Source organism: Haemaphysalis longicornis, unplaced genomic scaffold (assembly GCF_048455015.1).
Source record: "Haemaphysalis longicornis isolate Haplotype H1 unplaced genomic scaffold, Haemaphysalis longicornis Haplotype H1 scaffold_9, whole genome shotgun sequence".
Classification (NCBI taxonomy): Eukaryota; Metazoa; Arthropoda; class Arachnida; order Ixodida; family Ixodidae; genus Haemaphysalis; species Haemaphysalis longicornis.
Window position 1 is genome coordinate 62,008,131 of NW_027526460.1, and position 14,387 is coordinate 62,022,517.

The 14,387-nt window shown below is 45.9% G+C and overlaps 1 protein-coding gene across 1 annotated transcript in view; it reads right to left on the reverse strand.

Moving 5' to 3' along the window:
- Positions 1–14,387, reverse strand: part of LOC144151719 (glutamate receptor ionotropic, kainate 3-like) — a 656,159-nt gene that overhangs the window by 20,847 nt on the left and 620,925 nt on the right. The window contains exons 12-14 of the mRNA XM_077682841.1: positions 4,093–4,173; positions 1,791–2,125; positions 63–264 (exon numbers count right to left, since the gene is read on the reverse strand). Coding sequence (XP_077538967.1) covers positions 63–264; positions 1,791–2,125; positions 4,093–4,173 — 618 coding nt within the window. The remainder of the gene's footprint in view (positions 1–62; positions 265–1,790; positions 2,126–4,092; positions 4,174–14,387) is intronic.

Genomic DNA, 14,387 nt, shown 5'->3' on the forward strand with positions numbered 1-14,387 from the left:
TTAAAGAAGGCTTTCTCCGCAACACTACTCCGCATGCCTAGGTGTCTGCAGCGACCACTCACTTTTAGTAACGCTTTGGCAGTGCTTTTCGAGACACAACCGTAGCTTATCTTGGACTGTTTCGCCAGGTCCCCGATGCTTTGTATAAAAGAAGTGTGGAGGTGTTGAGCGATTATCTGCGATGCAAGGCTGGCAGTGTAAGATGAGATCAGTATCAAGGCAGACAGCCACCACACGACGGCCATTATCCGTGTCGCCAGGGCTCTGAAACAATAAAAGCAGACGGAAAAACAGTAACAATAATAAATGCTAACTTATTTTCTTATGTGATAGGCTTTGCGTGAAACGTAAGCAACCAATTTAACGGGAGGTAATTATTCATTTTGTATCCTCTAAATGCCACAGGCCATTAGAAACGGGTAGTTGTTATATTTGTGTTGTTGGCTTCCAAAAGTCGCAATACCTGGCTTGTGTAACTTCAACAAAGCAACCATTTACTGGAAATGCCATCCTAATTGTATCACTGAACACATAACTTCGAAAAATCTGTTGAATGTGGTAGACATAGAAGGAACAATAACGGAAATCCAGGGTCTGCTGGGCGCGGCATTCCAACTGCTGGTTTTTGATTTGACAGTTTTTCGCTCTTTTATGCTTGATGTGCAAGAAAAGTTTAATTTTCAACTACAAAAAAAAAACACTTTTACTCACCGCCTCAAATATAGCTGTCGCTAAGTTTCAATAAAACGCCTTCCAAAAGAGTAATAAATTAATAGTTTCCCATGCATGCAAACTGCATCTCCTCGATAATATCTGTTCCAAATCTTTAACATAACATAACATAACATAACATAACATAACATAACAAAACACAGCCCACTCTAGGTGTGGTAATTTTAGTACGCCGAAAGCTGTACTCTATTCCAGTGGAAGGGAAGGAGGACGGGACCGTCGCCACAGAAATGATGCTTTTTAATGTGTCTTACATCAGACCGTTCTGGTTAGCAGCACAAACTCGCCCCTTATTATCTGTTTTATCAATTTTATTTTGGGAGGCAGAATACCCAGAGCTCACTATGAAGATTACAATATACAACGTCTTTGTTCAAAGTAGGTATTGGGAAATCTTGAAGCCTGTAGCTCATGCATCCAAAGATTACCCAGCCAACTGATCAATGAATCCTTCGTGAACAAGTTGTGCGTTCATATTACCACTTGTGCCTTCACATGACCACTTCAACAATTAACCTTGATATCGTATCGTTCAGTGTTAATCTTTTTACATCTATTCGGCGTCTAGTGAAACGTAGCGCCTAGAAAGAGCAAATATGTACTGATCATTCGCATTGCTATGCGCTAGTAACGCATGCCTCGTATTCCGCGAAGGTCCGTAATTCCCAAAAATCACTTCTAACAACCCTACTTTTGCGCTGATGCGAAGTTCCTGCCTTGTGTGTAGGGCTATATGCCCCGTACGTCATTCTAGTTTGTTGCAGATAACATCTTGCTTAGCCTCAAGCATTGCTTACACAGACCTCAAAACTTCCAATCAAGTTCTGTCCGTTTTGCTCGGTTAGCTGTTGTGATTTCCACTGTACACTCCCAATACTTTTTGCTAAAAGGCCGCGTAGAATATAAAATTTCTTATCCATCCTTTAGAACTGATCTCAGCTCAGCACACAAAAAACTACTTATAAATATTCAGTGACAGCCGTGTAGTTTACGCTGATCATTACGTTTTCTCCTTCTTCATTCAGGAAATATTTATGTACGCAAACAATGTCACTCACTTGGGGAACGTCTCGGTTCCCTGCTGCAGCAGCGACCCAAGGATGAACCACAGGCTGTCGAAGAGCGTGAAGCGGTTGCGTAGCGTGTGTACTCTGCGCGGCACCGCTTTCCGGTAGCTCACCGAGGGCCTTCTCGCGGCGGCAGCGCACGCCGACGACCCCTTCACGGGAACCCACTCCGCCACGCTAAGCCTCGCGGCGAACGCCAGCATCAACGACGTGGCTAATGCGGCGGAAGCCACGCAGAGCCACAGCTCGGCCGTCCATGGACGAAGAAAAGAAGGCCTCTCGTAGAAGCTCCGCTCCACGTTCCGGTATAGGACACCGAGGTCATTCTGCGCAGTCCGAAGCAAGGTTTGTTTTTATTTGCACCTTCCAACTTTGCCGAGTCAACTCAAACAACTTCTCGAAAAAGTTGTTACGGGGCGAGTTGGTGAATAGTTTAAAACACGATTTAGTATGTAAGAAGAGGGGCACCTACCAAACTCAAATTTGCGTTTATTGGCTCGTTGTTTTAGAGTGGTTAATTTTTCAAAAAAAAACAAACAAATGCAGTAGTTGCGGGGCCCTAAAGTTACCAAACAAACTTTCCCCCAACATGAATGAGTGGTTTGTGCACCCATAAAAAAAAAGGTGGGTTTTAATTTCCTGAAACTTCAGTTTAAAGGAAGCGACTGTGCAGAGACTTGCTTAACTTGGTTAACGTGCCCTTACTTAAGCCAACTCATTTTGTGGCCCATTGAAGGCAGTGTAAAAAATTGACAGGTCACTGTGGCCCCTCCCCTACATTCACGAGCGACTCCGGGTGAACACCGCAGAAAAAAGAAGACAGAAAATTTCTTTTTACGTTTACCCGTTCCTTTTGCCAGTCCTACTCACCAATTATGGAGAAACGCTAAGACCCCAAATACTAGGGCTACTGGTCGGAGTACTTCATTTTTTGTTTTACAACGAAGGGTTGCTCTACTTGTGCGCAAACAAATTTTGTAAGTGTCCATCTAACCGGAAAGAAACCGGTCGGAGTCGCTGACTTGGAGTAAATATTATTGCACCACACACTGGTTTCGTTGCTACAAAAAAAGCCAGAAATCAATGGACGAGGATGCACTGGGCCATTTGCTTTGGCTACCCCATGGACGCTGATGATGCTTAACTCTAACTGGTAGTCAGCGAGAAGTACCATAAACAGAATGCGGGTTCATGGTGAAAGCTATGCAGGGTTCAGTGATTTGAAATTTAGTTTGCTTGTTGCAAGTTGAACAAAGCAAATCGGTTTTTTAAAGACCTTTCTTCGATTTAGGCTTCCCACCTCCTAAGCAAACACAGCTCCCTCACTTGAAGTGCATTCACTATATTTATCCCGAGCCAAGTTTTTTTCTCTCAATTAGCGCCATTTTCTGGCCAATCCCCCTGAGTGGGTACGAGCTATTCTCTTGGCACCAACCAACCAACCATAACGAAGAAAAGAGAGCAGGATTGTAGCGGGCAAGGAGAAATTACTCGGCAGGAGCGGAAATACGTCTGCAGTGGCTAACAAAGCAACAAAAAGCAATTTTACAGCCCACCTATTTATGGCTAAAGTTCCCTGCACTTGTGTTCTGTGCGAGCTAGACTGCATTTCGGCAAAGCCTATTTTATCGGGTATGCTAGGCGAAAAACGGCTTGTTTTCCCACAACTTTAGGAAACCAATTCTGTGAAAATTGAACGCTAAAACGGCTATATCTTTACTATCACTTTAGTTTACCCGTCATACATAATTCCCACTAAAATCGTAACTTCATAAAGAATTCCCGTCTGCTGTAAACACGTGGTCCTCTACGGAAACGGCATAGTTACAGAAAAGATCTTTAACTATTCCTTTACCAAAATTTTCCCAAGATAATTAATGATAATTGGCCGCTAGGACGACTCCATCACTACGTCGACTTAAATTTACTTTTCCTAATTTGGTTATGGGGAAGTTGTATACGTTACAACATTTTGGTCTGCTGTTAGTACGCTCGCTTCTACATGCGGGAAACGGACAGCCCCATTTTTGTATCCTGGAATAAAACTTTGGCTCTTCTCCTTTTCATCACGTAATCACAAAGCCGTAGTCCTTAACGCTGTGAAGTCATGAGAAAAACAGATACGAACACATTGTCTAATCATGTGTGTGATCTGCGAGATATACAGCTTTCGCTGATCATTCACCATCAGAGGGTGTCACGTCTAATAAGTTTTTTCGAATTGATTTTACGTACTTAGGAACCGATATGATTTCCTTCAAAGGGGCATGGAAGAAACGAACGCAACACAAACCTGTAGGAAAGGGGCAGTGAAGTCAACGTATTCCAGGCGTTCCCGTGTAATGGAGATATCCCCAATAGCCAGGTCTGCCTCCTGCGTTTTCAGAAGCAGTACAGAAAGAGATGTGACAAGACGGAAACAACTGAACACGTCGAAATGATGTTAGAGTTAATGAATTCAAAAGACATCGATATTTAATGAAGTGTTGCAATGCACACCTTAGGGAAGCTATGCTGAAACGCCTTCCCTTTGCCCTAGACACTATTATAAATAAGGCTCTCGCTACGAGTTCTTGCCGTTATGGCCAATTTTAGGATGGCGCACTTTTGTACCTTGAAGTCAAAAATGCCATCTTGTTCGAATCACCAGGGCATTGTGAGGGCTGCACTTTTTTGGGGTTTTTTTGCCTAATTTACACCCTAAAAGCGACTGGCGTCCACTCCATCTGTGGCAGCGCAGGGAACGTGCAGTGAGTGTCCCGTTCAGCTAACCAACAAGAAGCATCTGAAGTGAACGGTCATTGCACGGGAGAGCTGTCTTGAATACCCGAGAGGTGAAGTTAAAAATAGTTAAAATAAAAGGAAATAAAAGCTTGCGCTCTCCACCCGAAAAACTACACGTTTACTGTACCACAATTCTTTTGTTGATGATAATGGCGCAAGCCCAAGTGGGGCAAAGAGCGCCAAAAACAGATGGTTATTTAGCAGAGACTAAAAAGTAGGTACTAAAATCTAAGTGAATACTAAAAATATTAAAGTGAATACTAAAATACTAAACTAAAACTAAATGAATACGATGGGAATTGCAGTTGTAGAAGGCCAGGTTGTGGTTATGCCTGATATAAACTGAGATTTATTTAACTTCTGATAAATACTTAAAAATGCATTCGACAGAAACCATTGGTTCATCGCCTAAAACGTGTGCTGGGTGGAGGGCATTTGTTGTCTCCAGATTTCTCGGAAGTGTTGCGTCGCGTGTGTCGACTGCCTCACAAGTAATTTGTATGTGAACTACGGATAGGCCCTTTCCACAGCTGCTGCACGGGGCTCTAGAAGACCCATGAACAAGTGTGAATATGTTACGAAAGTGTGGCCTAAACGAAGCCTAGCTAAGGCTACTTCCGTGTGCGTGTCTCGTTGGTCTGTTATGTATCGACGTAAGCGTGGCTTTATAGTGTGGAGTTTGTTATCTGTTAGTGTGCCCCATGTTTGCTGCAGAGATTTACGCAAAGCCGTCTGTACCAGTGGTTTCAGGTTGGGGTAGGAAACACCCGGTACACCTACACTGCTGCAGAGAAGCCACAGCGCCTGCACATGTTTTGTGCTAGTATACTACTTTTATACTTGTTTGGTAACTGTTAGACACTTGTTTTTGTAACTCCTCTACTCGTGCTTGTCTTGCTGCTCTGTGTTGAATGTGGCCGGGGCCCTTAAAGCTCTATAAACACTTTTCTTTTCTTGGGCGGTAATCTCGCGTTTTGTCCAGTGTGTGTCCGTTTCAAAAGTCTCCGTTTTGAGCAAGCCCTGATTGGCTAAAAGCGAACACCCGGATGTGACGCCATGCAAGCACAGCGGGGATATGAGCCGCGGCTTCTCGGAGCAGGCGATTTTTCGTCGCTTTGTTATTGGTTTGCTAGAGGAACAATAAGCACATAAAAGATAGTTTCAAATTGGTTTATTCGTTTCAAATGTACTTGCAAGAGCAGTCGCACAGAAGTCAAACCAAGGTCCGCATACAACTGGGTCACAATAAAACGGACGCAAAACGGACGTTTTCAAAACGGACAAACACAAGAATACCGCCTCGGGTCTTCTTGCGACATGGTTGTAAAATAAATCAATACAATTAGATTCAGTCAGTAAACACCGTTAGTGCTTCGGAAGCGTGAGCCAATTTGTTTGGACATTACTTCTGGCTCCAAGAGGGAGAGGCACAAGCTTGGAAGATAATGAGAAAACAGGAAACAAATTCGGAACAAAGACTGCCTCAACCGGCCACGACCATGCCGTGTCGCGTTCTTTCTCTAAGGTGCAGAAAATTCTGCGCAGGCGAGTTGTCAATTGGATAACTTTGGAGACTTCACGGAAGACACGGTGATAGAGCTATCAAGAAAGAGACTGCACAAGTTTCTTGGGAAACCTCCAGAGGTGTGTTAACACAGCTATCGAAATAATATTTAGATAGGTTATCGACCCTGATTATGGAAATAACGCAGTCGGCAATATTCCGTTTGTGCGCCAGATTTGTATTACAAACCCGCCCTCCGCCCTCGACTCGACGCTCCTGTCTCTACCCCAATCACCCGCTAGCGCCACCCCTTCAATACGAAGACAAACTTGCCGCTCCCCTGAGCCCATCCTAGAGTCTTTCCCACAACTGCCGCACTTCCTTCCCCCTCTTCGGTTGAACCCCCATACTTAGCCTCACCCCCACCGGCTAGCGAGAAGATGGTTGAACAGAAAATAGTAAAAAAGAATCTGATAAACTGTGAATAGGCTGATAATGCTAATCGAATTATTGCACTCACGCTGTGCATGCACCATTTTAGCAAGCATGTACAGAGAAAATATCATCACTTGAAAACATTTACGCTTATTTTGACTACTACTTCCAACCTAAAATCAGGTCTACTCTAATGGCTGTCCATGAGAAAAGGTTCCCTAGAGAGACCCAAACCCGCACATTTGGGGCTTCGCGAAGCCAAACAGCTTTAAAGTATTTCGCGGCCGTTTCCGTGTGCGTTAAAACTGCAAAACGAGCGCTTTACGCCACGCAATTTCCCTACGCAATATATTCGGGTCCAGAAAATCAGAAAGAAACTTACTACACAATCCTGTTGTGTCTGTATGGGGAAACAAATCACAGTGTTTCCAAGGTTAATGAGACTCGCCTAATGTGGGAGGGCTCCCTGCTACCGTCTCTGGGTCGGGGAGAGCCGACTGCGCATTACCTGCTTTGCAAAACACATGTCATCTTGTTGTGTCTCATGGGTACGAAGTCCTCAACTTGTTTGCGGATAGACTGCTCACGTATTCGTTTCTCCCTGGTGTTCTTTCTCGGAACGCAATCCCCGACGGTCTTAGCATTACCAGCTGTGGCGTGACAAACTGTTTCCTTAAAGTGGTAATGTTGCCTGATGGAACCGGCTTAATGGGGCTAGTTCCGACTTTCCAACGCTGGTTGTACAACTAGTAAAGGGAGTGTAATGTCAGTGAGAGTTAAGCGAGGCAAGCTGGAGGTCTTTTACGGAATAAAGTAACTTTTTTCCTAATACGCAAAACATTCCCCCGTCGACCGCACATAATTCTGAAGAATGCAAAGGGTCGTGCATCAGTCTGCGTTCGGGCAGGTTTATAAAAGCGAGCTTTATGCTATAACACCACGTCCCCGGAGTTTGCCACTCAAGCGGCAGAGAAAGTGAACAGTGGGCGCTGTTACTATCAGGTTTGTATCCGCGTTACACCGGCACGACTTGCTGCTGCTGGGAGGAGACTTGAAAAACAACTCAACGTACCTACTCACTCGAAATACCACAGCTTTCCTCCATAATCTATTCCGGACCAAACTGCCGTGTTGATTCTCTAGGGACAGTTAAAAGTTAGGCTTTTGTGCCCGAAAGCGGAAGAAACAGGAACGTGAAGATTTATGATCATTGTGCCCCTCGTTTTGTGCCCCGGCTCTTTCGGTTCATGGTGTTCCAAAATTATTATTTGCAGACGTTTCACTAATGAATGAGCTAAGTAGAAAAATACATTGCTTTAAGTGGGAAGATGCTTGCAGTCGTAAACCGACCTCCCGCTACTAGTGATAACCTGAGCCTATTTGTGTCCCTTACATGATAATAAGAGACAGCAGCATTTACTGGCTGTTGCTAAACGTAGCCTCAATGTTCCATTTGATATGAAAGGTTTCAGAAATTACGAATCTGTTAGAAAAAAATTGGCTCCAAACCACGCTTTGAAGGTCGTTGGAAAGAAAAGCTGTAAACTACACCCACAAAGACTGCCCATGCGACGTCACTTGAATGCACACACGTGGCTCTACAAAGAGTGAAGCGAGTAGTAGTAGTAGTGCCACTTTATTTTACACTGGGTTCAGGGTAGGGGGGTGGCGGAGGCCCAAAGGGCCCCCGCGACGTCCAGGGCTCTGTCCGTGACGGCTTCTTGCGTTGCGAGGTCAGAGCTCCCCAGAGCCTGCTCCCAGTGAGAAGGGGAGGGGAAAGGGGGGAAGGGGTCGCGCGGACACTCACAGAGCGAGTGGAAGAGAGTGTCCAGCGCGCCACATGAGGGGCAGTGAGGGGAGGTGAATTGGTGTGGGTGAGTGTGCACAAGGAGAGTGCGGTGTGGGAAAGTGTGGGTTTGTAAGAGCCGCCACATGTGCGCTGCCGGCGGAGTAAGTGAAGGGTGCGGGGGAGGTAGGTTCCTGCGGAGGAGGCGGTAATGTTGAGTTATGTCCCTGTACGTAAGTAGGTACGCGTGGGACATTTCGGGGATGCCGTGTGTAGGCGTAAAAGAAACGGGAGCCCGGGATATCAAAGCTCGGGCGTGTTGGTGTGCCGTCTCATTACAACCTACGCCGGTGTGGGCCGGAGTCCACAGCAGCATCACGGGGTGGGCAGGGGGATTCTGAAGAAGAATTTTGAGGGCAGCTGTGGAAATGACGCCCTTTGTGTAATTTCGTATGGCAGTTTGGGAGTCAGATAAAATGATCTGGGGGGTAGGTAATTGAGTTAGGGCAAGGGCAATGGCTGCCTCTTCCGCAGTTACCGAGGAGGTGGTGGCGACTGTAGCTGAAGCCTGAGGGAAGTGAAGCGAGATATTCTGCCAGACGTTACTTGGAATTCGCGGGGGCAGCGTCCCGGACGCAGCAGCGTCCCGGACGCAGCAGCATCTGCCACGGCCGGGCTAGTGCGGTGGACGCCGCCGCCGTAGCCCGGCCGTGATTCGGCGGAACGAAAACGAAGAGCAGCGTCTTTCGAAGGTTGGGACAATGGAACCTAGCCATCCTGATGTGCTAGCTCGGGGCTACACCACAGCGCGACACACGCGTATGCACCGAAACAATTCGGCATGTGAGATTAGTGATTCCCATTTATACAGATTTAAACTGTTAGTTCAGTAAGTTTGAGAACTGCGAGAAACCTGAGGGAACTTTTATAATCGCTATTTATCAGGACCAGTTACCGTCCGCCTTTTTATTACCTCTTAAAACACAACCAAATCAGAATAGCTCAATTTAGAAAGCTCAGTCCCATTCGTGGCAAGCAGTGCGCGAAGGTAGCGTTTCTCTAGCGGCCAGATGTCTGTATGTGGTCTCTACATTTTGTTTTCCTTCCCTTCAACCCATTCCTTAACGTATCTTTGCCGTGCGACCACTTAATTCGACGGGTCCTGGTTACCCAGGAGGTGCTGCCGAACAAGTTAAGCCATGCGAAGAAAGCGCGCAATGGACGCGAAGCTTCACCATTATAGGCCAAAAACAACCGTCGCTAATGCATACGACAACGCCGTACCTCCGACGCGCCCGCCGGCGAGCAGGCACCTCCTCGCGGGGAAAGCTGGGTATATTCGCCGCGCCAGCTACACTGTGCTGCATGAGTAAACGCCACCCCCCCCCCCTCCACCGCCTCCACAACGTTGGGAGTTTATTGTCCCGCACGTCGCTAAAGAAGCCTTGGCTGGTTGAGGTAGAAAGCTTTGCTTTAAAATGATATACACTTTCTCGCGGCCAGTACATTTCCACTTCCTCAATATTGCTGACGGGACGGCGTTGGAACTTTGAAGGAAGTCGCATCTGATAAAACATTTTTCGTTGAGACATGTTGAGGAAACTGATCTTCGATTGTTTCCTCAAGCTGTCGAAAATTTTCATTGATCTTATTTTATCATGGCTCCTAAAAGGTCAGACATTCTAAAATTGTTGCTTTATTAGCCGAACTTGTACCAAATGTGTCGATGATGCCCATTTCTTGCATGGTAAGAGATGTCGATACCCACGCAAGTTCACCTGATTCGGTATCATATACTTACACCCATTGCAGAAACGTAAGTAGTAAAACCAATTGTGAATTTGCTGTGCGTGCACACGTGCTAGTGCTTTTAATCACTAATCCTACTTTTGGCAAACTCCTAGCGAGTTTTCTTTGTTTATACGACGCATGCGCGTGTGCGTGTATGTTTGTTTGTGTGTGTTTAAATCTTACGCTAAGTGAGAGCTCCGACACAGGTGAAAAATAACCTAGGTTAGTTAGGTTTCGGTAAGTGGACTGGCCTTCATGAGAGTCGAATAAAGACTCACTTCGCACTGGTAGATATTGCTGCGTATCGTCCATCTTGCATAATATCGACTTCACTTTAGCAGGCACCAGTAGAAGAACAAAAATTTCTGCAAAGCAAGCATCTGTGCCTTACCATTACAATTAGCTCGGTGAAAAGCTTTCGGCGCTTTACCTTTGACAAATAGTCGCCGACCGCTAATTTCATTCTGCGGCTTTCCCAGCCCTACGAATGGGAAGGAATCGCAACAGAATGTTTATCTCAAATGGTACTAAACTACGGTGAAGAAGTACACCTTCAGTCTATTTAAATATCACCTGACACTTGAGCCGGATTAAGGAGAAAAGCGGCTTTCTTCAAGTATTGTGACAGTACCAAAAAGCTACCACTTGTATTGTGACTGAAGCTGCTAACTCCTTAGGCGCGTACGTAAAAAATCGAGAAATTAGGGCTGATTGCTTAACAGAACCTAAAAAACGACTCTGCATCAGAAAGTGCCACGAAAGTTCTCCTCATGGGCGTCACCAATGAGTGCAAAGTACCATCGCGTATAAATAGAGCACCTCTTTCTAAGCGCACTCGAGTGGAAAAGGAGTAGGCCGACGTGCCGGCCGTGAGCTTTACATTACGGTGCTGTGCCGAAACAAAGGAAAACACAGTCAAGCGAATTAGGCCGCGTATAACAAGACTTTGGGAAAGAATAAGAGGCTTTTGCGCGAAGCTCCGTGGGCACGCCTGCTCCGTTAGTGAGCTAAAGCTATTCCAGCGTTTAGATTGGGAAGCCGAAGCGCTGAGTGGATTACTACGGCAGTTGCGGTGATACGTTTCTAGATCTTTCATTGGATGCTTTTCTTTCAGCCTCAGCCCCCGTAGGACGCGGTTGATTTTTTAGGGCATTACTTTCTTCATTGTTTCTGAGATAGAGTGGGCCAGATAAATGCCTGGCCTGCCATTTAAGCGGACGTTTTGTTGTGTCTTTAGTAGATTTTTTTTTCAGGCAAAGCTTCCTCCGAATACACGATGCGCCTAGTTTTCGCTAAAAACCTTCAAGTGGAGTGCTTACGGCGAGTTCAATAAATAACGAGAGCTTAACTATAAGTCGTAAGAATTCCATTTCTTCTACCACTTCGATTCTGACGATAACGAAGCTCGGAGCAGGTTTTGAGCTTTGTGCATAAGCTCGTGAAAGGTTACGTTGACAAGGCAACCCACAATCAGGCTGCAAAAAACCAATACTTCTTTGCGCATATTTTGAATTTCCGACCGTCCTTACAGATCGCGAAATAAGAATATCCGCCGTTGGCCAGCCATTGGTTAGCGTTACCGAGGCACGTCCTGTAACGCTAGCCAATGGCTCATCAATGGCGGATTTTCTTTTTTCTTGACGTGTAAGGATGTCCTGTAACGTTAACCATCGCCTTTGCATCGCTGCCCTCCATCGACACCGCCACCCTTCTTTATCGGTGTTTGCTTTTGGAGTATACATACTTTTCAATGGACTCACGCGGCCAACCGGCGCTACCTGCTCACTACCGAAGCACCGATCGGGCGAGATTGCTCGAAACCAGTGGCGTACTACTGGGAGCCCGATAGAAGGAGATCTTGGACAGGGGGTTACTCCCTGTAGAACCGTGGGGAAGCGGTGTGCTTTGGTCAGCCTGTGTGACGTTGCCTTCATGGTAATGATCACGGAAGGGGACTTTGACCGGCACGCCTCCACCGCTAGTGGTTTCCAACTGAAATCACCCTGCCTCTTAGGTTATCACTCATGACAATCTTCCATGCGATGACAGACTGGAGTAGAAGCGGAGACACCGACAAAAGAAACTTAAAAACTTTAAAACAACAACGAGACGTTTCGGCTTCGTTACTGCGCTGTAGGATTTTCGCTCTCCCTCTGTTTTTAGGGGAGAATCACCTTAAGGCCGAGTCTTGTTCGTCTGGCGTCCGGCGTCCGTGCTCACGGCACAGTGCCGTGCAAATCGAAACATCTGTGAACAAAAGTCTCACAGAACGTTAACAAGAGCAAAATAAAAGGTTCACAAAAGGTTAGAGAGAGAGAGAGAGAGAGCTCCTGGACAGCCGTGCTGCGCATGCGCGAGGAGCATCGGATGATATTGAATTGCATTTGGATTTGGATTTGAATTGAATTGGATTGGATTGAAATGGATTGGATTGGATTGGATTGAATTGGATTGGAAATCGGTTTAGTAGCACTAAGCACTCTCACGGGTCATGATTCGCCCACTGGTCATGATTCACTCCGTGGAGGTGCGTGAATGTTTTTTTCTTTTTGTTTGAATTAGATTGAATTAGGGAAAGTGTCTGGTTGGTTTATACACGGGCACTGCATGGTATATACGGAATAATATACAGGCACAAGCTCATTTGAACCGCGTCCAAGTTTTCACGGCTTCCCACCCGCAAGAAGTGCGTTTAGGCAAAAAAAACCTTCACCTTGATGAATGAGTGCTAGCCCTCCTAAATTAGTCGCGCTTCGATTACGTTTTCTTCCAAAGGCCTCACGACAAATCGAACTTCTGCACTAGTCAGTTGATATGACTATACAGTCGAGCAAGGCGAACACCAAAGAAGCTAGGATTGACGGTAACGCGATTCCTGATTTTCGAAATATTGCATCAAGTGTAGATAATAAATCGTTAGCCATTCGGAATTTCTCTCGATTTGACTTGGCCTTTTTGATAAAGACTCATCGCAATCAATTTCCGTACTAGTAAGTGGCGTCTCGTCTACAATCGATCGATCCGGACACCACTGAAGCAACGATTTCTGGCAAAGAACCTCTGTTTTAAAAAAGAACCACGAAAAAACACCACAATAGGAATGGTGCCGAAGTGTCGCCCCGTTTGGAAACGTGAACATAACACACACAAACGTGCTCGCACGCGCACGCATGCATTTACATATTACAGAACTGGGATACTATGAAGGCGTATGCCCACATCCTCTACACAGATACACACGTCCCCACCAACGGACATAGACAACGGCGCAACTAATATTTAAACGTTGGGCAATCCACCGTTCCAAATTATTTCGGTAGAGTTTGCAGACGGCATATCTGGTTGTTCGGATGGGTGGGTGGTGTTGTAGCAAAAAAAGGAACAATATTATCTAAACAGCTGAGCTGAGCTGCTTCATCCGCATTAACTTCTGGCTCTCCTGTCACAAGAAGGATTACGATGCTCCCCGCCATCAGTACGACCAGTTTTCAACTATTTGCAAGAACAATGTCTACCGATTTGCATCGCCAAACATCATTGAGCGGACAGAATATGAACGACGACAACAAATCACTTACGAACAGAATGCAGGCTGCGCTCTCATTGTAATCGTGTCGGACAACTGCAGTTTAAACCTCACATGTGGTGAGGCGGTTTTGTCGGTGATAGAGATCGAAATACAGCTAACCGTGATTTCACAATAACTCTTCCAAAGTTTCGAACAGTGTCGCAGACTCGATGCGCGTTTTTTACAGAGCACAACGCCCCTTTCAGATCGATGCTGTTTCTATTACAGAGCTGCTGAAAGGCGGCGGCGCTTCCCGAGCGACGCTTGCAGTTCTGAAGCCGGTCGATGAGGAGGCGCGCGAAACTCTTTTTTTTCCCTTCAACGAAGATCTACCTCTGAAACACGTAGGCGCCATCATACTGAACGTGACACTATCGATTTCAAATTAGGCTTTTGGTTCGAAAAAAAAATGGCCTCAAGGGGCCATTTCCGCCTTCTTATTCTCCATCACTTCTCTTTTTACCGAACTGTTTCGAAGAGCCACGATACAAGACCAACTGTACCGGAAAACTTCGGTGCCGCGAGTGTTAAAGTAGATCTGGGACGTTGACAATTTCCCCACTTTTAGAAGTCCCAGAAAGGATGTTCTTGAGGTACGCGCACATACTAAAATAGATCTTATTTTCCCAACCGCCGCACAACGCAAGCTCGGCAGTCGAAATTTCTTCCGTTCGTTTTATTTTACTTTTTTTACTCGTCGAATGAAAACGAAGGCTATAT